A 27,083-nucleotide genomic window follows, 5' to 3' on the forward strand; every position below is an offset into this window, starting at 1 on the left:
TCTCTTTCTTCTCCCTCGGGTAAGCATGATATATAATTTAAACCAATCGATAGTGCATTTTATGAAAATGAAATATGTTGAAATGTACACGAAAATGAGATACCTTGAATTGTATTTCCGTGGTTTAGCGTTAAATGAAGCGCCGTAAACAGCCCAAAAGTACGCGGTATGAATCATATCTCCTCTAATGAGATTTCTTTTTACAATTCAGAGGCTAACCATTTCAGTGCGCTTCTTGCAATTGGGGCTCCAATGCAAGAAGCTATTATTATTATTCTCTGAGCCCCAAAGCATTGCCTTGAAGAGGCCTGCGGTTGCCATGACTAACACTCACCTCCACCCAACCGTGAGATTCGATCATCCTCATGTGCGACCTTCACTGTAGGTCACCCTTTTTCCTCGTGGGCGACGAGAACCAATCGTCCCTCCGCCGCGCTCAGCTTCCTCCAACGGAAACCACGACCCCCCTGCCAGCCTTGCTTCTTTTTACGTTCGATGGTCAACGACCCAAGACCACAGAACACTAAGGGAATGAGATGTTGACGAAGGACGAGCGATCGAGAAGAGGAGATAGACCGATTCGAATTGATCCATTGGCGATGGAAGGAAAACACCTAACCAGTATGTAAGATTCAACACTTTCCCGGTGAACAACATGTAAAAACTCTTCTCGGGATACCGCGCGGGTAAGATTATAAGAGAGCGCCTAATAATAATACATAATCTGATATCTATTCGGCGCTCTCATATAATCTTACCCGCGCGGTATCCCGAGAAGAGTTTTTACCTAACCAGTAATTTTCCACACTCAAATAATAATAATAATAATAATAATAATAGATAAATTTCGAAATTACTTTTTCCAGAAAGGCGAGACGACTAACCTCTATAAGTCAGTCGTAAAAAATGATGATAAAGCAACACCACTCCAGCTTAATGTCAGAGACAATTCAATAGATGAAGAAAAAATAGAGGAGCTAGAAGACACATGGAGAAGCAAGCAAGTACATGGCATACATCACAAATTTCTTCATCAGGAATGCGTAGACACCTCACTATCAAATGCCTGGTTACAAAGAGGTGAGCTATATAAGGAAACGGAGGGGACAATGGTAGCCATTCAGGACAGAGTAATTGGTACGAAGAATTATAGGAAATATATAATCAAAGACGGAAGCGTATTAAATGACTTATGTCGCAAATGTAATGCAAAGAGTGAGACGATAGAACACATAATTAGCGAATGTACGAATCTAGTAGGTAATGAATACACCAAAAGACACAATAATGTATGCAAAATTATTTATTTAGAAATAGCGTATGTTACCGGATTAAAAGTGGATCATGAACCATATTACCTTTTCACCCCTGTTACAGTGCTAGAAAATGAAAATTACAAATTATACTGGGACAACACAATTTACACAGACAAACCTGTCCAGCATAACAGACCGGACATAATCTGGATTAAAAAAAAAGAAAAGCAGACCTTTATAATTGAAATAGCAGTTCCGGCTGACCACAACCTTAAGAAGAAATACGAGGAAAAGAAACAAAAATATCAAGACCTCGCAAGGCAAATAAAAACTATCTGGAAACAGGACGTGGTCACCATCATCCCCATAGTAATATCATCAACAGGAATAATACATTCATCACTCAATTTTGGAATTGAAAAATTAAAAATTAAAAGAAACACAATATATAACATTCAAAAATCTGTAGTACTGGATACATGTAGAACAGTTAGATTGTTTTTAAATGAATTGTAACTTGAGGCAGCGTCTTGGCAAGGCCCGACGCTGGCAGACCTCCAAGTAAATCTTGTGGAATAAAGAATAATAATAATAATAAATTGTTTTTATTACTCCAAAAATAAAAGTTCAGAATAGAATTGATTACATACAAAGGAGTAACTTTAGGTAGCCATTAAGGAGAACCTGTTTTAAGGCTACCATAATTTACAAAAGGTCATGCTAACATAGAAACATTTTAGGCACAGCATTTGAATTAAAGTAGGTACATGCATGTATTACATGGTATTACATCAAAGAAAAATATCCTCTATACTTGTACACCAGCCCAGGTTTCAACAGGTGATCATCATTCTCACAGTAACCCTTCAAAATGCACTCAGAATTTCTCGGGTTACCCGTAGGAACGTGGGTCGGTATGATTGATTCGATTGAGGAAAATTACCTAAGGGGTGCCCTTCTTCCATCATTATCAGTGAAAAATTCTACGAGATAAAATGCGAGTCAATTGTTTTTATTCAAATTCCGGCGATGGCGGAAAATTTTCAGAGACAGCCATTTCATGCATAAGTGCTTCGTAAAGGGCCATTTCAAGTACATCACCCCGTCCGTCGGATGGGACGTTAAACCGTGATCCCCGGGGGGCCATTCGTTAAGAGTAGGCTAATGCCGACGCCGGGTTTCTCTCCTCCCCACCTTTCCTAACCTTCCATCATGAAGCAAATGACCTTTGTTGACGGTGGCATCCTCCATACCTGAAGGAGTTAAGGATTAGTACGGTCATTGCGTGTTTTTATTTACTATAAATGGTATCTCGTAGAGGGATTTATGGAGGATAAATGGCGAATTGTACATTAAAACCGAAAAAAATCAGTGTTATAAAGTTGAGATAAAGATTTGCGATTTATTTTCTGATTACGCTCGCATCAAAACAGCAATTGGATCGATAGCGGTAGCAAATAGCAATTACTTCTATTCATTCTCAGAAACCATCGGCAATATCGGAGTCGTATGAGTAGGAATGTATATATAATATGATGTCTATTCGATAACTGAAAAAATGGACTAGATTATCATTACCATGGGAAAAATGAACGACTTAGATAATTACGCTCCAAAAGTAATCGATTACCATGATATTGAAATTTAGTTACATTCAAATCATTAATTTGGAAGAAACCGGTGCAAGTAGCTATTGATTTTTCGTCGAATTTGGTACTCTGCTAACTTGTTGAAGGATATTTTTTTCGATCCCTCGCAGGGATATTACATGCAAACAAGTTTTACACAAATATGTTCAAGAAAAAGTTCAAGCCACATATTCTATATGTAATATAATAAATGTAAAATTCTCTTAAACAAGTGCTTTCTCTTCTGCCCCTAACTATTCAAAATCAGTGATTTTATCAGAGGCTTCATTACTTTTACGAAACTATCGGCCATGACTGATTGCGTACCGATGTACGCAAAAGTTGGCCATTGAATGTGGAGAGCAGGGTTATGGTCGCGAGGAGAAAGATTTCCCCGCTGGACCGCACCTTCGCTTGTTTTTTTCCATCGCGACTCGCTCACCTAAACACCCAGGAATGCTGCCTGCCGCTCCTCATCTCAATCCAGCATTGCCCCTTCCTCCTTTTCGCCATAGTTTCTCCCCCTCCCTGAAACGCAACTTCCTCTTCCGAAGGGAACACATTTGTACTCGATAGCGAGTGGGTCTCAAGAGTAAAGGCCGGCTCACGGAAAACATTTAAATACTATCGAACATTGCTCGAGAATCGGGCATTTTTTCTCGCTTATAGAGGTTCCTCACGTATCCAGTTTCGCACTTACTAAGGTCCCGAGGCGACCTCTCTCACTTATTGTTAGTAGATACAAATAAGGGAGTAAGAGGAGGAGGGAATCCACAATCATATACTTATTTTGACCGATTCAATTCGATTTTCGATTAAATTTAAATTATTAACGATATTTATTTAAAGAAATCTGTTAATGTCTGTCAAGATTCTCTTGTGGTGTTATTAAAATGTTTTGCGATCCCTTAAATCTTATCAAAAATAGATTGCTACCTTTTTGAAACGAATCTACAACAGTATGTCTCGAATCAAATACGGGACAATATAAATTTCTGTCATTTTCAGCGACGTAGCCAGGGGGTTTGGACCCTCCCCCGAAATATATAATCACATTTATTTTCCTTCATAAAAGAAAAGAAAATATTGAAAAATCATGAATTCATAAAACATTTCTTTGACTGCAGTGCAGTTTTTTCGATCAAAAAGAGTTAAAATTAGTTTAAAACCGATTACTTAGCACCCAGTTTTTTAAAAATGAATTATATATATTTTGCAGGGGGGTTCCGGACCCCCTGGACCTCCCCTGGCTGCATCACTGATAAATTGCAGAAATTTTCATTGTTGCATGTTCGAATCCAGTGAATCGAGAAATGATGTGATAGATTCGTTTCAAAAAGGTAATAATCTATTTTTGATAAGATTTAAGGGATCGAGAAACATATTTATAATATCACAAGAGAATTTCAAAAGAAATTTGTAGGAAGTGTAACTATCCTGGCCACTGCACATTCAAGTGAAAATTTTAGCTACCGGTGGGTGTGTGGGTAGAGGGAGGAAACGGATCGTTGGTGGTAGAATCTTCAGAGGTGGATGACCATCGGAGGTGCCCGTCCAATTGCTTCTGGCCTTCAACTCTAACACCCCGAGGCAGGGCGAAAGGGTTAATGGCTCCCCGTCGGTTCATTTAAAGACGGTCGTTAAATGGCTGAAGAAGCGCGCGAAGCAATTAAGCTCTCGAATGGCGGACAATCGGATATTTTAGCGAAGTTATGAGGCTAGAACCGGTGGTATTTATGTGCCATGTGTATTCATTCTCGTGTGTTTCCTATCCAGTTCAAATGAAACGCTTCAAAAGCTACAGACTTACACAAGAAATTTTAACTCGCTAAAATCGAGTTCTCACCTCGAAAAGCTTGGTGATGAAACTTGCCACTGCAACCGTATACGGCTATTATTTAATGTGTGTCATAATTATTCGTGATGATTTATGATTGTTCAGCGTAGATAAGTATTTAGTTGAAAATGTAGGCTCAGCTCACAGAATAAATGTTAAAGTCAGTTTTATAAAAGAAAAACTATCTTAGTATCCGTTCAGAGGATGTCTTATACAATTTGATTGTGTGAAAACGATTTTTTCCAATGTAGGCGAATAATTCAGACGGGTATAAATGGAATTTAATTTTAAGTATCAATTATTGTAAAAGGGTATTAAATTAAAGCAATTAGCTCAATCAACCGGTCGTGATTTTAATGTAAAAATTGGAACAGTAAAAATCCATCACATGAAGGATTTACTTAAAAAAAAAATAATATAAAATAAAACAAAATTATATTTAAAAAAATATAAAACCAGAAAAGAGGCATTTTCCCACCAAAAAAAATAAGAAAATCCTTTCATAACAAAAAATATATATTAATATCAATAATAAAAATAGGTCGCTGCAGTGGATCGATATTTGGCAACCTGCCGGCGCCATGTATAGCCAATTAGATTTAAGTTTTTTAGAATTAAAATATTTAAGGATTTATTAAAATATTTAGCATTATAATCGTTTTTCAGTAATATCCTCCGTGCGGTTCATTTACTCTCAATATTTGCAGTATAGTACATATTTGAAATCGCGAAGGACAGCACTGAAAAGTTATTAATCGGATAGTTGACGTCATCGAGGATAATAATTTTAGATAGCAGCCGCAATAATAATTTCATTCTCCCTGATGTTCGGATCGCTTTGCCCGTTGGTGACGCGAGTGGCGGTATTTGCAACCCCATTTATAGTATATAGACACCTTTAGTGTCTAACTGGAGAATTTCAAGATTTGTGCCCTGGATACTCAGAGATTACTATTTTTTTCATTAAGTTCAATGTGATGTCACAATGGGAAGCTTAATGTTGCATCGAAGAAAATGGAAACGTCGATATAAAAATTTGACTATCCCAATACCAACAGTGCAGAGGGTAAACTTGATTGGTCGACGGCGTCCAGGTCGATCTGGGGGAGATAATAATCAAGCTAGGGCCGCACCGTTGATGGTTAGAAGCGTACTAGATAGGATGCTGGCGATGATTTTACGATTTCTAGTATGGTACCTGTTCAACACACGAAATTGGAAATCCAGTGGGCTACGCCAGTATCTTCTGTCTTGGTCGAGGACTACTAGAACCTACGTAGAGTTAGAATCAAACTAGGAGAAGAAGCATTCTAGATAGGGTCCTACCGATGATTTAGGATTTCAAGCTTGCTAGCTCTAAAGCACATGATCCTGTAAATCCTGTGGGTTCGGACTCGTGTGGTGTCAAGAATCGCGTGATTTAGGTTCAATGCTCGATTCCATTAAAATACTAATACAAGGTAGGTCGCAAAGATCAATCGTTTAGGTATATTCGTAGCTAGCCCCGGTATAGTTTAATTTCACAATACCAATTTCTTTCTCGCGTGTTTTATCTCTGTTAGATAAAAAATAAGCCAAACACACAATATTTCATATAGTTCATATGCAGCGAGTACAATCACACCAAAAGTAACATGCCCAGTTAATCTCTCAATTATTGACCAGCTTCGTCACCTCGAAAAGCTTGGTGATGAAACTTGCCACTGCAACCGTATACGGCTATCATTTAATGCGTGTCATAGTTATTCGTGATGATTTATGATTGTTCAGCGTAGATAAGTATTTAGTTGAAAATGTAGGCTCAGCTCACAGAATAAATGTTAAAGTCAGTTTTATAAAAGAAAAACCATCTAAGTATCCGTTCAGAGGATGTCTTATACAATTTGATTGTGTGAAAACGATTTCTTCCAATGTAGGCGAATATTTCAGACGGGTATAAATGGAATTCAAAGCTATTTCTCCCGTTTCGGAGTTTGCATTGATAGATGGAGCCTTAGTGGTTTACTGATATGCGGTGAATGGTGATTTTGCGGTTAAGGGAGTGATGAAATCTCTTTTACACCACACAGGAAATTACGTCAACGGTCGAGAGGAATATGTCCGCGCGACCGATCAACACATTCCTAGAGAGTTAAATTTTGGGGGAAATAATCTCAAGAGAGGGTGTGTTCTTCCCTCGCGAATTTTGGAAATAGTTTATTGGGGTGAACTAAATTAGTATTGTTATTGCTGCAATTTTCAGAGAAGAATTTCTGGTTAACCGCAACGGAAATAAATTTTCAATTATCTTCTTAGGACCGCTGTGGTTTTGACTAAGCTTACTTAAAACTTCCTGTAGTAATTTAAGTATACCGGAACTAGCCAAGGTGTATCCTATAGTAAAAAAAAATAAGCAAATGAATTTATAATTTATCACAGCTAAAAGTAATTAATACAATCATTCTTCTCCCATGATCTTGGATAATGCTTATTGACATGATCCCTTTCAATATTCAGCCCTTATGGCATTGATAAACGATGTTATCAACTTCATCTTCGTAGTAAGCTCCCTCTTATGTATGTTGTTAGTATTATGTATGTTGTACCTTGTGAAAAAACGTGAAAGAATTGAAAATTTTATACCCCGAGCCATGCTTTTACTTATGTTATAGCGAGTATGGTAATGGTAAGTACAATACAGAACTAATCCACATTCTACTGTCATTGCCAATCAGTATTCAAATCGGCATTTAAAATAGAATTACCCATCTCAATGAGATATTCCCTCAAACGAATAAAATTTTACTCCATTATTAAAAGAATTTTTCAAGTATTCCAGTTTTCTCGCGACATAGCTTAATAGAAAGTACTTCATTACTCGCGTAAACTTTGTAAAATTACACTCCAATGAAATTTTTTCAACGAAATACTGGAATTCGATGGTTTAATTTTTTCCAATACAGATTGTGTGAGTAATGCGGAAGTTCTGGTGAGAAGAGAAGTATTTTGGAAACCTCGGGGAGGAGACGGGACTATTTAAACGGGCCACATCATGAGAAACGATGGAATAATGAAAATTATCGTTTGAGAGACATGTGGATAGGAGAGTAAGACCACAGATGAGATGTATGGAGCAGTTGATGAAAGATGTAAAGTAGAAGAAATTTTGAGGAAAAATGAGGGATTTTAAGAGATTAGTTGATGGGAGATTTGAGTGGAAAGTTCTATCAAGCTAGACTTCCGATTGATAGCTGATGACTTGGAAATATTTTGAATCTATATATTGAACCACTAATTTCCTTATTTTTTTTGAGTAAATTTCATATATTCGTAAGGAGGTTTGTTTGCGGAACTCTATTAGCCTGTATGGCTAACGTATATTTAAAATTTCAGAGAGTAAAGAATATGAAGTATTATTAAAGATGTAATTCATTCTGCAAATTGTATGCATACCTTGAAAATTACTCGACCAACGATAACAAGAACATGTGGCGTCTTCGTTTATGAGGACAGGATTCGCTCTTTGAATATTTGAAAGACATTTTCGGAGATAAGGTTTAAAATAAACGGATTTAATGTTAATAATTCCATAAATGTCTAGGCTGAAGGACAATAGTTATAAATTATTAACTTGCGGTCATACTTAAGATGTGGGGAGTTTTAGGCATATATATATAGATAAGTAGCTACTTACGTTCGGAAGCTGCTTATTCGAGAATGACGTCTATTTCTCGGTCGTGTTGGTAGGTTACCTCCTAATTATACTTCATCCAAATGAATGAAAATGAACCACATTTTGTTCTCTTCAAAGGTGCAATCCATTTACACGTGACTTGTGGGAGCTCAGAATAGTTTACTAAACTTGGCTTTCATGATTTCCAACTGCTTGTTGTTTCCTTTTCACTTTTCATTAATTTTCCCTCTGAAGTTGCATATTTTTATTTCTGCTTGCTCGGTACTTCAAGGGGATTTTTATTCATATGTTTGGACGCAGTATGCGGAATTAAATGACGAATGAAGTGATAAGAAATCTATATGGCAGGTTTTAGGTGGTAGATATGATGTACCTACTTGTTTTTTTATCTTCCGGTTTCCCCGCAAATGTCGAGTGATGTCTCTGTTGGTGTTTCTGAGTTTTTCCGCAAGCGTGTGCACTCGGTTCCGATCAGTTACCCAGGAGAAAAAAAAATTTCCCCTTACATGTGTTCCAAGACGATGATTTTGTGTTTCTTTCCGTAATAAGTCAATTCCGGGTAAATACAACACTTTCTACTTTCTTAAAAAGATTTCCAACAGCTTTTTATGGGAACGTGATGAAGGGTTTTAAAAGATTTGTTGCTAGCTAAATATACTACACTATGCATAGTTACATACACTAAGCGGATAAAAAAATACATTATTATCGCTTACGACTTCCCATTTTCCAAGGCCCTTATCAAGTAGATAGATGAACAAATTTGTTTAAATAAAAAAAAATTCTCAGTAAATTCGGAGGCCGTTATGAAAATAAGCCAGCAATTCCTCGTGGATCACGAAAATAGTGGGATCCTATATTCTGTAGAAAATAACTTGAAACCATCTTCCCTAACTCCTGAATTATTATTACACTTCCCTTCGAAGCATCGTGCGTGTTCCTTGGGTGCGTGGGTTGTTTCGAGACGCGGTGTGGGACGGTGGTAAGGATAAGATTTATGAGAGCGGAAGTGTTCCCAGTCGTCGTTAGAATCGACTCGAGAGTTTGCTCTGGTGGAAAAACACCCCAGTGAGAAATCTGACGCCTCTCAGAAAAAGTTTAAGCCTTCAACACTCCCTCATTCTTTATAGCTCGATCAGGAAAACATTTTCCGTGCACGTCACCGGCTGGAACCGTATTTAGGCTCGGTGCTGGTTATAGTCACCGGGTGATTAGTTCACCATAATGCCATGAGCTACACAGAAAATAAACTGGATGCTTTGTGGATTATCCAACCAGAGGAGGAAGTGGTACCATTCGGAAGGAAGGAATCGATTTGCTCTGGGCATTGCGGTCCGGTTGCCACCATCATCATGAATCAACAATCCTAAGATTGGTTTGACGCAGCTCTCCTTTCCTCTCTCCTATCCGCTAATCTCTTCATATCGATGACGTATTTCTTCTCTTTTACATCCGTAATAAACTGCCCTGTGTAACTCCATCGGGGCCGTCCCTTACCCTTCTCACCTTCCACCTGTCCTTCTACGATTGCTTTCTTCAGCCCATCATGTCTCACGATGTGACCGACTAAGCTGTCCTGTTTCCTGCTAAATGTTTTTAGAAGAATTCTGTTTCCTCCCAATATTTTAAGCACCTCCTCTTTAAACTTAATTTACTACATTAAAACGTATTCTGATACCAAAGGTAATCGTGTGAATGTGAGTTCTTTCTGTCAAATTTTTAAAAATACACACAAAGTTATTCATTAGCATTGTGTCCACAATGTGGAATCACACTTCCTCATTAGCTTCCTAACTTAAAAGCTGGTTTTTAAATACTTGCGTAACCGCCTAGGAATCCCCTCGAAAATATTTTTCCCTCAATTTCGAATGCGCAACGGAAAACAAGAGCTTAACCTTTGGCAAATGCCCATTCCCTGAGGCTTCTCCCATATTCAAGACATTCATCCTTTTCCATAAGTTTCCCCGCCTGAGGATGCGCAGATTCACGTTGCACAACAATGACTGAGACTTATTAGGAGCGTAATTTTAGGTTCCCACGACTTTTACGCACGAATGACTAAAATATCATCTGAGGAAGCTGCGTTAGGAGAAATTACAAACAAACTCATCATCGTTTGGTGCTTGACAGAAAATTACGGTGTAGTGAAAGTTCTCCCTCTTAGCAGAAGGGTGGTAAATTCGATTTTGAATGCGATCTCCCATACATATACATTACTTCTCTTAAATGACCTAAATGAGTTTTTGGATTAACTTCATATACTTATGGCAGTATGTTCTGAGACTTGTATTTTCTAGTTAGGTGCTTCAGAGGAAGGAGAAGAATTTCGCAGTCATCCCAGTACCTTTACACAAACCTTTGAAGAGAGCTGATATCTATCTCGCTACTTTTACTCTTCATGTCTTCTACTAGGGTTTCATACCTAATGAAGGCAAACTTTTCAAAGCCATTTCCGAATTTATGGAGCGTTTCTATGATACTATATCTCTACTTTCTGGAGCCAATCACATTCACTCACTTATGGATTTAACTATCACCGGCCTCGGTGGCGCCGGGGTAAAGTCCCCGACTGCTAACCTAGAGGTGGCGGGTTCGAATCCCGCCTGGGTGGATTGACCACCATCCAGGGCATGGATGTTTGTGACTGTCAATCAAGTTAATTGTAAGAGGGGACAATGCTGTCCTACATTTGTTTGAAAAATAAAGACGAAATTATTATTATTATGGACTGAAAGTTGATTTGGAATGGTGACAATAGAGCTCACCGCAGACTTGGCCAGAGGCAACTGAATATCAATCATTCAGGGTAGTCATGAGGGTCAGTTTCACTCTCTGGACCACCCCGGACTGCGAGGATTTTTGTTCGGGGATGGTCCAAAATTTTTTGTTGCGTCACCCAGGATTTGAACCCAAAACTGCTCGATCAGCAGCCAAACCCATGCTCCTCCCATTTCCATTCCATTTATCTTTTCTCATGGCCGCCAATTTCATTCTCGCGCCCTCTCCCTTCCAGTCAAACTCTTACCATAAATATTCGGGAAGGAATAACCTCTGGTCATTTTCTACGTGGGAATATAGATATAAAGATCTTTCAACCGTCAATTCGAAAGCTAGATTACTTCTTGGTCACACCTTCCGTTTCTTAATCGCCTCGCCCCGATAGTTTCTTTTCACGCCGATGTTATTCGAAAACTTTTCTTTTCCTGGTTCCGCATACTCTTGCAGAATTTAAATACATACTAATAGTCCTTCCCATGCTTTAATTGAAGTCCTACTGGAGCGTATCAACTTTAATGACCATGTATTTTTGTCGCACCTGTGAGGAGAATGTTAGCGAAGAAATGAAAAACACTTTCAAGAGCTCCGACTTCTGGGAAAAGTACAACCCTTGGTAGAGAAGTGGCAAACTGAAGTATATTTTGCGGATTGTGGTCCCGAGATATTTTGGAAACTGATGGTTAGCACTATTAATTTTAAATTACTGATTTTTTTAATAACAAAGGGTAGATATTTGTGCAATAGCTTTGAATGGATATTCATTCATGAGTAAGTTGGGTGTATTTTACTATGAAAACTTATAAAACTATCGCCTACTATGAGCTTTTGTTTGCTGAATCTTTAACAAAAAAATTATATACCGCTTGGTTCTTTCTTTAGGCTTATTTGATGATGATATAGGGGGAATTAACTGGGTAACCACACATTTGAAATACCCTACTAATTGGAAATTAAAAAAAGCTTGCATTTACGTTCACGAATGCCTAGTTCAAAATTATGCATAAATATTAAAAATCACGTTTCTTCAGCCACCATAAACGTGAAAAATAATGTTTTTAAATTCAATATTTGGCTCGGTTTGGCATAAATACGCTGCTTTTCTGATTACTTATGAAAACTCAGATCAATATATGTGCTAAAAGATCCATCATATAATCCTCTATCTCTATTAATGGGATGAGAATGCTTAATTATTTCTCAAAAAACGGCTGTCGTTACCATGTATAGCTTCAAGTAATTCCATTCTGAGGATCGGGTATTTTAATTACGGATGACTTCGTATCGCATTTTGCAAACATAAAAAAGCGAGCGCCTGATTTGAGGACATTGCCCAATTGCGATATTGGGTGCCGTAAATACATCAATACGAAATTGTAATCCGCGACTGATGTAACAGCTTAAAAGATGGAACCGATTTACGAAAGTCAAATACTCGCCATCCCCATCATAAATAAAATGTAATTGCGTGGTAAATCTCACATTTCAAAAAGGTTAATGGCGTTAATTAACACTTTTTCCCTGCATTTAATTAATCCTTACGCAAAACCGAAAGACTTGAAAATAATCCCATTAAAAGTTCTGCTAGCCACCTTTAAATTTGATGATTAGTAATTTTTTTGCAGGAGAGATCGTGAGGGCGAAGTAGAACGAAGCTGGCTTATTTTTGGGTAGCCACGAACTTTATGCAATTAAATTCAAGAAACAGCCTAAAAACTGCAGAAGGGAGAGAAAACCGTTCAATTAATGCTCAACATCTTCTTCTCACCAACTTGTTGGGAATATATGCTATGGAAATCACATTTGCTGCGTATTCTGAAATGATTATTCATACTATCAATGTAGATGCTGTGCAAGTGCTAAGCGCTTTTAAATATTAATTCAGCGGTATAGTTGGTCAAATTGGGTCAAATTCTCAAACATTTCAAAGTCAAGTTTCAGAAGAAAATCTCGTTTCATTCACATTCATCCATTACATCAGTAGTTTAAGCTGGTAGAGTAGTGCATTTGAGTCAGCCTTGGACGAGTTTCTGGTGTATTTAGATTCAATTTGCAGGTATTACATTAGGGCAGAAAAAATGACCTAATTTTTCGCTCAGTGCAGATCACACTGTTCTAAAAGAATCTTCGAAATAATGACAATTAAATCACTGCAACGCGTGAATATAACGAAACATCACGCGCTGATACCCATCGCTGGCCTCATTTATTGGATATCTTTTTCAGTTTAGGTCATTCTTATCAGATTCACGACTCCTAGAAAAGGAAAATTCGGCTCGAAACTCAGTTCCGCAAAAATGTGGAGCATAGATTGATAACTTTAATCCAATAGCCAACCCTCCGCTTGATTAGGAATTCATGCTTAATTTAAGACAGTGCTTGAGATTCACGTTAGAATTGTAAGAGAGAAAGTAGAAGTTTCTTTGTCCGGTCTCTATCGGAAAAGGAATGAAAAACGACCATATATTTTTAAGGCATAAAGTTTACAGATGCTGTTTCGGTAAATGTATGTATGCACTATCGGTGAGGTATGCGCAGTAGATGCGTCGGGTAATGAAATGAGACTAAAATTTAGACTAAAAATAACAGCTGAAAGCGCCATAAATTCAATGGCTCGTGCGAAATAAACTCTTCATTAATAGGAGTGTGCACATTTCCGTTTCCTTCATAGACACGACGAAAGTTTTCGACACTAATTTGATAGGACGCGGATTTCAGCTTCAATATAACAATTTTATTAACGATGCAATGCTGAACTATTGCCGGTTCATCAATATCAGCACATATTTTCTCTGATTAAAGAAGATTTTTACGATGAATTTGATTGTAATGAAATAAACTGCAAGTGTAAAAAATACTCTTAAGGTTCATGGTAGTCACATCGAACTTCAAACCCTGTCAGATATAATTTTATGAATCATATCTTATAAAAATGTGGCTTTTTTGCGTAGGCAACGGTGTAACCATTTATACTTATCACTGGCCAACTATCATGAGATTTTTAGACGCAGCTCTTCAATCGATTCTCCTGTCAGCTTATCTTTTCACACCCACGCATTTCTCCTCATTCACACCCTTCCTTACGTGTATTATGCATTTACTAGAGGTCTTCCTTTTCCGTTCTTGCCTTCCACTTGTCCCTCGACGATTGTCTTCATCAGGCCATCATGCCACAATACATGGGCGATTAAGTTGTTCCGCCTCCCTATGAAGGTTTTCATGGGACCTCTCTTCTCTTACTATCTCCTTATGACTTCCTCATTGATCACTCGTTCAGTATAATCATCACCAACGTATATATTTCGAAGCATATAACTAAATGTTTGAATTTTCACACGCTATTGGGGATCTCTCTCAAATGTACGAATAATTTCATGTCATCTTGCAAGTTAGTTATGCTGTATGTCTTGTTTATTGAAACGCGATTTTAATGGCTGTTTGAAAAAGTTAATCAAGTAATTCTTGCCATGGCTAGTGAGACGTTTAATAAGGGGGTTGAGGTTTTAGAATTCTGTGAGGGTGTTGGCGTTGGTGTGGACGATGAGACTTAGATTGACGAATGCCAAAAGTATAAAAGGTTTAATTAATTGAATACCAAAATTACTTTTATGTACACTTTATTTTTATAAGATTTAATTTAATTTTGTTTTCCTTTACTGACTAATAAAACCATTCTTTTTGAGTTATTGTCATAATGATGAAAGGAAATAAAGAATGGATTGTTGGACCTTAGATCTTAGAGACAGAAATAGAAGTAAAAATGAGACTGTGTTTAAAACAATCCGTTCTAAGAAATAAAAATTGACGGCAGGAGAAAATAAAACCGCAGAGGGATATGAAAAGAAATCACCTCGACTCACTGGAAAGGATGTATATGACGGTGGAGATGATTTTTGAAATGTACTCTTCCAGCGTACAAGCAAAATCTGAACTCGCATTCAGTTAGAAACAAGGACATGTCGGTAATCAGTGTACCGATTCTTTAGCCATTTCTTAATTTTGGCCTAATGATACCGAAAACCTCCACTGTAAAATACGCCAACCTGATTTTCGCCATGCTCAAGTTGGCGTACGCTCGAGTTCGTTAGGTTGAGGGAAGATCCGAAGGTTTTGCCGAATAATAGCAGCGCAGGACGAGATCTTGCCTGATGATTATCGTTGAGTAAACTTCACCACTCCGGAATAGCTTAGAGTATGCTCGAGTCAAATTTGTCAGGCCTAGGCCATAGAAAGATAACCTATCTATTTACTCTATGGCTTATTTTATTCATAGTGGCGGTCAGGATCACTCAGATAGCTGAAATGAGCAAGTTCCGACCTTTTGATAGTGATACCCTTATTCCGGGCTCCAAAATATAAGACCCATCACTTTGGCTAGCTGCCGTTGTTATTTCGCGGTGCATTGCTTGTACGAAACTTACGTCATCATCTTGAAAATTTCCAGGGTTTTTAAAGCAACCCTTTTTCACTTTCGCCTCTTTCTCAAATATAAAAAGTTCCCATCAATATTTTCCCTCAGGTTCAATAAAGATGTGTAAAGGCCTGGTTACACGATACATTAACACCTACGGGTTAATGTCCAAATTTATGAACGCGAGAATGAACGCCAAAATTCACCGTGTAACCGCCCAACTCGTGCCAATGCATGCACAGAAATTAGGACCTGTTCTAATTTGGTTCATGCATTCGTACATGTTCCGTTTCGGTCCACCAAAATCATTCACGCAAACGTACATTAACTTGTACGTGTTAATGTCCCGTGTAACCAGGCCTTAAGGAAAAGTTGACGAAGAGCCTATTCTGCTAATGCTGAGAATTTAAAGACGATTGCGTAAGTTTTAAACAAGAAATACGGCGTGAATATAGACTAGAACAACGGGTTGAGCTAGAGAGATAAGTTTTCTGAGTGGTATGTTAGATTCAGGTACTCTCGACCATGGGATAGGAATTAAAAAAACCTTTCGTAGAGGGTGCTTACCTCCTAGCTGCCATGTTGTGGGAATGGGAGAAATTCGGGATCGCCCACCCATGGCGCCCCTTGCTTCTCGTTCACCTGAAAAATCACAAAAAAAGGAAATTGGGTAAGCATTGTGAATCAAGTAAAGGACAACTTTTAACTCCGCCTTTAACTTTTTATGTAATGATTAATTCAACTATATTCGGCGAAATGTGGAGGAACAACAAAGAGATTGAATCAAATAAAACTTTGTCGTTCTTTTTCCACTTTTACTACCAGAAATTAATTTTTATCAGGGAAATTTGACTCTAAAATACCTTGAAAAATTACTTATTTTCAGGCAAAAATTTGCTTATTCTTATTGAAAGAGATAATTTGAAAACATCAAAGGGCTTCTCAGCGATCCACATCAAGGTTCATAACCGATATAAATTGCCGGCTATTCCATTGCATGAGCTACATATCACATCGATTTTCGTAGGCTCTTTCCGATAGAAAAGTAGAGCTGAAATCTTTTTTCGTGATAAAATCTGGCATCACGACTCGGGCATTAGGTAAACCATTCTCTTGTCAAAAACATTCGAAGGGTTTAGAAAGCGTATCCGAGAACGAGAGTTGGATTGAGTTTTAAATTTCCGCGCACTGGTTTCGAAAATGGGATTTTAAAGGAGCAGCAAGGTGCTCGTTTATTGAATTCGTTTTCGCACTCCCAGGAGTAATTATTGTTTTATGGGTAGTTTTTGATCATAAGGAGTGATGATATGCTGCATCTCTTTCGCTGGTGACTGAGTACGGAGTGTCTCGATAAATTCCCGACGTCTTATTCCAAAGATCAATAAGTGGATCTAATAGCAAGAAGATTTTGTCGATCACACCCAATGTTCGATGACAACGGAGTTTTTTTCGTCAGGATTCCTCTACACTTCAGTAGAAGCAGCTTGCTCTTTGCGGAGTTAGCCATGTCTAAGTTTAAGAAGAATATATGATTTATAAGAAAGTGCGGCAAGCTATGAGTTTATCCTTAAAAAGTTTTATGGCAGAATAAAGCGTTTCCACTGAATGAGCTAATAATTTTTAAGGGAACTTCTGAAGGCCATTTTATTTGAGGCTTTTAAATCTATACCCTGATGCATTGCAGTAGTTTGCGCCTCAGAAAAAGTAGAACATGTTCAACCTTATTGTCTTGCATTCATACATATGCGAACTCATTCTTGAAATTTGCCAACTTGTCGGACGAAATTTGACTAAAATCCACGTGTGAAAAAATATGTGCATTGGAACGTAGTTTACAATCCCTCATGCAACCTATTCAAATTAATATAACATCTGTTCACTCCAAACTTAAGGAGTTTCATTGCGGCTTCTCTGAGTGATGTTATCATATCACTCGACCAGATTTCTTCCAATTGTCGTCGAAATTAGGTCAGGGTTAATGATATCAACTACTTCAATACAATGAATGCACTACGACTGCCGTGAATATACAGCTAATACTAATACCGTGTAATTCATTTAATTTGTGTATATTTTAGTATGAGAAAAATAAGCTTCACTTTTGTAGAAATTGTGGCCATTTATTTCCTTCTTTAATCTATGTATGAAAACGTCCAAATGAATTCAACCAATTCAGGCGTGATATATTGGGAGTTTAACGTTTTGAAATAAAAGGTAGTTTCACTTTTCCGCAGTAATGTAATGCGTACGACGTGTTTCGGCTCACAGAACTATCGTGTGGTACAATACCAAGCCTCGAGTTACCTTTTATTTCAAGATGCAAACGTCCGTACTGAATTTTTGGCGGGGTGTATATGGAAGAGGTTTGCAAAAAATAAGTCTTCACTTTTTTAAAAGGAGGAGCTATCCATTTTCATCTTTAATCAATGGATGCAAACGCCTTGTCGCGCACGCCTCAACTCAAACATAACTCCACACTGGAGGCCTATGGTGCGACGGTGGCGCTGACAGCGGGAGATGCACGGGCAACTACGGGTCTCGAATGGGCAAGCAGCCCCACGTACAGAAGCTCAGCCGCGCATAAACACTTCGTGGAAGAAAGCCATCGTCTCTCAAGAGTTAAAAAGAGTGAGAGCTCGTCTGGTCTCGAGACCAGATTTCCTCTGGCCAGCGCCACCTTCCAAGTGCGGCACACCAGCCATCCAGACGAAAAGAGTTTTTTTTTTATCATCGTCGATGTTGAAATCGAATCACGCCGATTAAATATTCCTCATGACTCAGCGCAGTGTAAATTTCATTGCGATTAGGAGTGCTGAATCTGCGGACTATACACAGTACGAGGGGCTTTTTAAATGGCTGGAGTATAAAGTGAAATTTTTATCGCGATGTCTGGGACGCAATGTGGAGTGTAGGGAATGCTGAGTGAAGTTTAACCTCATTTGGTGGCGTAAAGAGTGGCCAAGGTTGCGGCTGGATCTTTTAGGTCACACCGTAACACGTATAAATGGACGAATTTTCGCGATCGTTTACCACATCCAGCGGACGGCTCAAAAGAGCGGCATGCCAAAACTTGACTTTCTCTGGAATTTCAACCCTAATCGGATACCCAAAAAAATATCCCTCGATGGACATGAAAAATGGTCGGAATTCGAGATGAGAATTTCAATTTCTATCGATAGTTCACTTTCAATTATTTCAAGAGACGTTGGATTCGTGTATATTTTACTTTGCATTTTTTTGCTTGCCAAAAACATTTAACCCTGCAACTATCCCTCTGTCACCCGGGGCAAATATTTCACGATTCGAAAACTGGCATACATATTCAACTCACGTTTGGTTTCAATACGCTGGAACAGTGGTACTTAATGAGGCTTCGTAGAGGATTAAACATTCTTTGAAAAATTTACAGACTAGGTTTACATACAACCAAACTATCGAGATAAAGGTGTTCGTCTGAATTTCCATCTCTTTATCTTATTGCGAATGAATTCATGAAATAGCATATATTTTGAAAACAGAACCTCTGTAAGGGCAGTAGTGATTCTAGACTGTCTTTTTGGGGTACAATATAAATATAAGATTAAGTTATACTTTTAGTAGGGGCACGAAAATGTTATGCCTAAAATCAATGAAAAATTAAATGAAATCTAGCCAGCACAGTAGTACTCGTATACGAATTCATAAACATAATTCCTACTATTATAGTACTTAATTTTTAAAAACTTATTTCAGGGGATGGTTTATAGTCGTCGTTACCTAACGGCTACTTAACTCCCACCCCGTGAATGCTGTCAAAACCCCCTTAGCTGCGACTGCTGTCAAAATATCTCGGAAGGATCACGTAATCCAAGAATATGTCTCTCTTTGGCGTATTGAAGATATTGTCTTACTTATTTAGATTTCCAAACAAACGTAAAATGATTTCCTTGACTATTCAGAACCTGGCGACAACTTTGTCACGCTAAAATATCAGCTATGCCGACATTATTATGGAGACTGAAAAGTTTTTTAATTAAACTCATGTGGTTATTAGTGTTAAGTGAAATCATGGTAGCTCTCTTCGGCAAGGCCTTAATTAGAAGTGAATGAAACCGTAATTTGTCATAAATTCGTATTTTCTGAGAATGTATACGTTAATTAGGTATAATATGTTAATTTAACGCAGTTGTAGTCAACGTCTATGGGTGGATCGCTTGGGGCAAATGTTGATTTGACTACGAAGGCACAGAACATAGTTTCGGGTTGCCTTTTCTAATTATTTCATACTATGGATCAATGGTAAGTTAAAATTAACTTTAATTTTTAGTTTATTCTTCTAAGTAAAAAGAGAAGATGAAATTATTTCTTCGTGGTAACCGCAAATCCATGTTTATTTCTATCTCTTCGTTATGGAGGCGTATTGATACACTTGGGACAATTCAGTGTGGAAATAGTGGCGATATATGGTTTTAGAATCACTGCTATATAAGTATATTGCAGATTATAGTAGCCTACGAGTTCGGGTCGGCCTCGTAGGCGGTAAAGGCCTCGCCTGCCAAACCGAAGTTCGCAGGTTCGAATCCCGCCTTGATAGGATGCCACTTTCCAAAGCATTGACGTTTCTGATAGTCCACCATTGTTATTCGCTATATCCCCCCGTTGTAAAACCTTAAATGCGCTTTTTCGATGCGGTAAAGATAAATTAAAAAAAAATAAAGGTGCTTTAGGATTAATCCAAGGGTTAGAATTCGATTTATTGCTTTTACGCGCTTGGTTATTAATTTATCGAAGGGAGAATATCGTTTATCAAATGGAGTCCGCGCGGTTAGGGCAGACCGTTACTGTAGTCATAGGCAGACCGCGGTCTTGCATGGGCCTTGGCTCGCACTGCCCGTGAAAAACGGCGTCAGAGTGCACCGTTATGCTGTTCGGCCCTGGCGGCGACTCCCCCAAGGTCCTCGCACCCTCCTACATACTTGTATATACCTGCTTCCTTCCTCTCTCGTGCGTGTTGCGTGGGAACGCTTCGGAGGATAGGCGGAGTAACAGTCCTAGGAAAATCCGTTATAATAGGGGTAACAACACTCTTGATGACCCACTGGTCGCGTTCTATCTAACCCAGACGACAGCAAGCGTGCATATTATGGTTCTCCTACGTCTTAAGTACACAGTTCGAGACGTTTCAATCGGTCAGCGAGTGAATTTTCGTTTCCAGACACTACCGGAGGGAAATACGATTCTTCTACATCTGCAAACTATCAAGACCTCGTTACACGGTACATTAACACGTACAAGTTAATGCACGTATGATCTTAGGTTTTCCCGGCGTATAAGTTTCAGAAAAGTTCCTCGGGTTTTCCACCGGTTGATGTCGTCCATGTCTCCCGACGTTTCGATCAGCGACTTGCTGATCATCCTCTGGGGATCTTCCGAATGCCGTTCTTCGAACTGCTTTCTTATAAACTTCTTTCGAACTCTTCTTATACTGGACAAATTTCGAAGAACGGCATTCGGAAGATCCCCTGAGGATGATCAGCAAGTCGCTGATCGAAACGTCGGGAGACATGGACGGCATCAACCGGTGGAAAACCCGAGAAACTTTTCCGCAAGTTAATGTACGTTTGCGTGAATGATTTTGGTGGACCGGAACGGAACATGTACGAATGCATGAACCAAATTAGAACAGGTTCTATTTTCTGTGCATGCATTGGCACGAGTTGGGCGGTTGCACGGTGCATTTTGGCGTTCATTCTCGCGTTCATACATTTGGACATTAACCCGTACGGGTTAATGTATCGTGTAAACAGGCCTTCATGGAATATACTTACTCTATGATACTATCCCGCCAGCCGCCTGAATAGGCGTGTGCCGGGGGATGGTAGGACACCAACCGCTGACAAATGAAAAGGAAATATCCTCACCAAGTTCCGCTTTGCATTTATTAAAGTTCTCTATCGTTCGATCGAAAAACGAATTCCCATGCTTATCCGTTCGGCAAAATATCTCTCTTAATTTATTACTTCTGTCGGACCTGGAGCTATAGTAGACGAAACGACGGAATTTTAATACTTGACGCGGGAATTGACCCAAAAGGAACATCGATGGACAGCCCTCATTGCACCTTATTTTTCCGTTAAATTCAGTTCGCTCTGTCTGTCAGAAGCGCGAGTAGCCACTTGACTTAACCCCAAATCAGTGCACGAAACAAATAACTCTGTACGCAGCCACTCCTACGGGTGCAAAGTTATATACGCCGTGGACGGAATTCGGCATGAAAAAATAATTTCCGAGATTCTTCTTGTCACAAGATGGCTTGGTGGCGTGACTGGTTTACATACATGACGGGTGATCGGGAGACCCGGATTCGTATCCTGCGTATAAGCCAAATGATTTTTTTATGGCGAATCTCATCCTTGAAGGGTAAACCTATTTTAATGCGCGGTGGGTGGCAACACGTATAGAGGGCGACTTTTCTGTAATATTCGTGTTGATAGAATAAGGTTTTAAGGGTGTGCACCGTTATCAAGAAAGAGAAGTTGGGAGGGAGGTCTTTCCTTCAATGATATGTTAGGAATTGACAGCGTCGCTTCGACAAGAATGCGTGCGCAGTGAGGAGTGTGGGTTGGGGAAGGAATATTTTTAAGGTCACGCACCATCTCAAAGCCGCGAAGGTCTTTTGGACGTGAGAGTGGTCAGGTGTTGGCATCGCTCCCCGAGTATCGGATGGTGGTTGGGCGTGGACAGAAGAGCATCAGGAGGCGGTTGTCCGAAAGGGCAGCAAGCCCACTCCCCTCCCACTCCCTCTACACTCGCGGGACCAAGTTGGCGCAATACTCGACTTTGATTTCTCTTTCGCGACGACGAATATCCGCCTCCAGGGGCCGCCCGCCCCCCCCTCTCGCATTTTTACGAACCGGCCACTTGTTCTCGCCAAATACCTCCAAGGCCTGGCTACACGACACATTAATCCATACGGGTTGATATCAAAATGCATTAAAGATTTGGCAGGCGAGAACGCAACATGTAGTACGGATACATGAAGCAGATTACAATAGGCTATTTTTTGTTCACACTTGAGTACAGTTCGAATACTTATACGGTGAATTTTTGTGTTCATTTGTGCATTTTGTCATTAACTCATGGGTACGTGTAAATTGATCGTGCAGTCTGGCCTTAAGATGAAAATCGATTCAATATTTAAAGGCAACATACTTCCCGCTCGAAGTCTTTTTACAATAGGAATACCTAGATTGGACCTTCATCTAATGAAGGGTGATAAGGAAATTACGACTAGCATTCATTAAAGTCCTTTATAGTTCGGGGGAAAAACGAATTCCCATATCTATCCGTTCGGCAAAACATCTCTCTTAATTTATCGCTTCTGTCGGACCTGGAAATATAGTGTGGCTCTAATATTATGTTCTCTGTGTCTCTCTTAAAGATATCCATTCTCAATTGTTCAAGCAATCTAAGCCTAGCGCGCAGCCTCCGAGTCTCCAGCGGCTCCCAGCCTAATTCGCTTAACATCTGGGTAACGCTGTCTGTACGCCCGTAGCAGGTTTTGACAAAACGCGCAGCCTTCCTTTGTACTTTGTTCAGTTCGCGGATTAAGTCTTTCCGTACCGAATCCCATACGCTCGCTGCATATTCTAGGTGTGGTCGGACTAGTGTGAAATAGCACCTTTTTTTACTTTCTCATCCGAAAATCTTCCCACAACACGCTTGACGAATCCTAATTTCTTTAGGGCTATGCCGCAAATATTCCTTATATGCGTTCTCCACGAGAGGTTCGAGGTTATCGTAACTCCCTGGTACTTCACTTCGTCTGTTGCCTATATGTTAACGCTAATTTCGCGATACGTGACAGCGTCGTCAGCAAATAAACGCATTTTACTGCTAATGCGGGAGCAGAGATCATTAATGTATATAATTAACGAAAGGGGGCAGATTACGCTTCCTTGTGGAACACCTGATGTCATTTTTACTACATCAGAGCTAATTCCGTCAAGAACTACTTTTTGTTTACGATCACTGAGAAAATTGCGTATCAGTTAACGACCGTTTCCTTTAATCCGCATGACTGTAATTTGTACAAAGGTTGTGGCGAGGTACCTTGTCGAAAGCTTTCTTAAAACCTAGAAATAATGCGTCAGATTGTCTTTTCGATTCACCAGATCTTAGAAGATCGTGAAGAAAGAGGTGGATCAGTTCCATCATAAACGAAAGACATATTTTAAAGGTTCCACTCATAAAATTTACTCACTGCACTATGCACAACGAGTTTCGATGCTTTCGCATCATTTTTGTCGATAAAGTTTTTAAGTGGACCTTCTGAATCTATTCCATTTACAATAAACGATAGTGAATTGAGAAATTTTTCCAAATCACCTCGACTAATCGATGCTCACATTTCTAAATATGTACCGATGTACTTTCCTTTTTCACGCCTGTGCTGAGACACTCTCTCGGTATGACGCTAACCACCGTGTTATTGCCTTCAATAATCAGCGATTGAATGTCCTTGGATTTTATCTGCTCTTTCGAATAGCCCCAACCACACTGTGCAGTGAATTGCAGGAAGTATTTTAAAGAACAATGAACGTCGATGGCCATTCTCGTCCTGCAAAAAATCGTTAGCGCAAGGAGTGAATACATTAACGCATGATACCTACTATTCAATCTTCAAAGAAAGGGTGAACGTCACTAATTATTGGACTTAGATGTCTAAAAATGGGTTTAATTATTGCTTACGTTAATACAAAGTGCTATAAAATTTTTTACAATGCATCACTATAGACGTCGTGAGAAAAAGTTGGAATTACGGTATGTGAAGAAGAGAGATTGCTAAATTGTGTGGGAAGTTAAGAAGGTATGTCCAGTCGATAACGCCAGACGCTCGTGCACGCCTCCCTTAGTCTTGGTTGGTTATACAATTTATCTATTTTGCAAGTATATGTAATGCGAATGATATGATCGTAGATACACATTACATGATATAATCAGAGAAATAGTTGAAATACAACGCTCATCTTTAGTAGTTAACTTCTGCCATGTTTTATAATGCAAGTGACCTCAATTGGTGAAAACCTTTTTTACCAGTGACTGTTTAATGAGACCACTTCCAAATCAATAAAATAACAGAAATAACTACGATCATTACATCGAGGACGACTGGTACTTGATCGCATGGTAACCTTTTACACACAGGCGTCGCGCGGTAAATGGTGGCCTTGGGATTGAGCCGTATGATGGGATCAGCTTGCGGTTTCGTCTCCAGAACCAGAATTACCGTTTCATCATAGCACGAAATTACACGCGATACTACCGTCCGTTTGTATAAAGGGTGCACACAGCTTAGAGTAAACATGCACAGGAGATGATGTCGGTTTTGCACGTAAGATAAAAACTGAAATAGCTTAAAACAAGACGACGCGTGCTGCATCCCCTGGGTCTGACTTGTTGACTACGGCAGTAGCGTTTGTTCGCATATTCATCTCCATTAAAATATTTATTTCTATAGAATGTAATACTTAGGCAGGAATCAATTTATAATAAAATATACTGATAGATATTTGATTTTCCTGCGTAGCGGGGAATATGGCAAGAGTATAAATCACACGATGGTCAAAGTTGTGTGGTTTTGTCGAACATCGCGAGCAAAGCATATAAGACTTATGATAAAGGTTATTGAGCAAAACCTTAATCAGATTGAGCAATTCATATTTTTCAACTGCACATTAGAGGAAAACAAATACAGAAGTAAGGACAACAAGAAGAGAATTTCATTAGCAGGGGATTTTTTTATAAACATGAAATGACTGATGAAAGGATCGCTATGCAACAGTATAGACGAAGGCTAGTGATCTGGAATGTATTGCTTTACGGTGCGGAAGCGTGGAAATTTTGGAAGGAGGGCGAGAGAAGACTGGAGGCATTCGAGATTGGGTGTGGAGAAGAATGGAGAAGGTAAAGTAGATGAAGAGGAGGAGTAACGACGAAGTGTTGGACATGGTGGGTGAGGAGAGGCAGCTTCTGGACGAGAAACGGAGGAGACAGAAGGCATGGATGGGAGGAGTACTAAGAGGAGAGGGGATGTTGAAAACGGTGTTAGAGGGAAGAATGTTAGGGAAACGAGGGAGGGGAAGGGAGAGAATAGGATTTATAAACAGAGTAAAGGAGGAGGCATTTAATTGCGAATTGAAGGGCGAGGTCCATGGGAGGAAGGGATACTATCAATACACTTCGAAAATACTCCATGAAAACCTACCTTAATCGGTAGAGTAGTTTATGATAATAACAGTTTTCATATCCCAGAATAATACTGAAGCTGTGGCTTCAATGCTTGGCCTAGGGTTTCTAATGTAATTAAACATTGAAGCATGCAGAGATGGGAAAAATAAGGTCCTTTTCGGTATGTTAGAATTGAATCATGACCTTTAAGTTAACGGCGGTGAATTTTACGCTAATTGGTGTGGGAAAAAATCCCCTTGGCCGGCAATGGAACCACGAACCATCGGCTTTCCGTGCCACTGCGCAGACCACCACGCTATCTAGGCTTCTTGATTTCCCAGGAAAGGGAACAGGAAAATCCGTGGTTCGATTCCCGATCCAGAGGAAAGTTTTCCCGCGGAAATTCTTTTGGATGACCGTTAAAAGTTTAAGATTCAATATTTGCTTATTTTAGTTGCAAAGAAATGGCGTTGCGAATAAAGGAAATATATTCATCTACTGTAAGCCGCTTGAAGCAAATAAAAAAGATATCGCAGCGTTCTTGTAAAAAGTTCAGAATGAGTTATCTGATAAGATTTGGCCAGTTTTATTTAAGGAACAGAGAACGTGGGCTGAGAAAGCGCCGTGGGCGAAAGCGTCATCAAATATGAGTTGGTCGAGAATTTTTTTCTCCGCTCCTGATATTCGCTCGTGCCTTAACCTCGTGGTTTAATAATCGGAGGCCATAACGATAGCCATGGGAGTGAAAGTGGGTGGACGTTTATCACGAATGCTATGTGATCCCAAACCACCACAATGCCTCAAATTGTCGTACGTTATTGGAAAATACTATTTTGATAATTCAAAATTGATTAATAAAGGCATTACTTCATGGAATTTAAGTAGGATTAATATGTCGAATGAAGCTACTTCGTACTTAATTGACAGTTTTTTTGTCATACCGATCGATTTCAACAACAATATGTCAATCTCCAAGCTGAATAAAAGTGGAGGATGGCTTTCGTTCATTTAGATGACAATCTGTTGTTAAAAATGATCGGGGTGATTAAAAAATCTTGCGTAAAGTATGAAGTAGTTTTATTTCTCGTTTTTGAGAATTCTAATTTTGGCGTCAAGAGGCAGTGATGGGAAAAATTTAATGGGTATACGGATAGTTTTATCAATGTACGTGTAAACAGAGGCTGGTGAATTGAATTGAACTCGAGATTGAACTTAAGACACCTTCATTTTGATTTTATTAATTTATTTCTAATTCAATTACTCTTCAACAAAGATTTAAAGATCCTGATTTAAG

At 39.1% G+C, this 27,083-nt stretch overlaps 1 protein-coding gene across 1 annotated transcript in view; it reads right to left on the reverse strand.

The window, feature by feature from the left end:
* The window catches only part of LOC124165113 (nucleolar protein dao-5), a 112,523-nt gene that overhangs the window by 62,868 nt on the left and 22,572 nt on the right, over positions 1 to 27,083 (reverse strand). Inside the window, exon 2 of the mRNA XM_046542408.1 lies at positions 16,148 to 16,222. Coding sequence (XP_046398364.1) covers positions 16,148 to 16,199 — 52 coding nt within the window. The 5' untranslated portion in view covers positions 16,200 to 16,222. The remainder of the gene's footprint in view (positions 1 to 16,147; positions 16,223 to 27,083) is intronic.

This window comes from Ischnura elegans, chromosome 9, assembly GCF_921293095.1.
Source record: "Ischnura elegans chromosome 9, ioIscEleg1.1, whole genome shotgun sequence".
Lineage (NCBI taxonomy): Eukaryota > Metazoa > Arthropoda > Insecta > Odonata > Coenagrionidae > Ischnura > Ischnura elegans.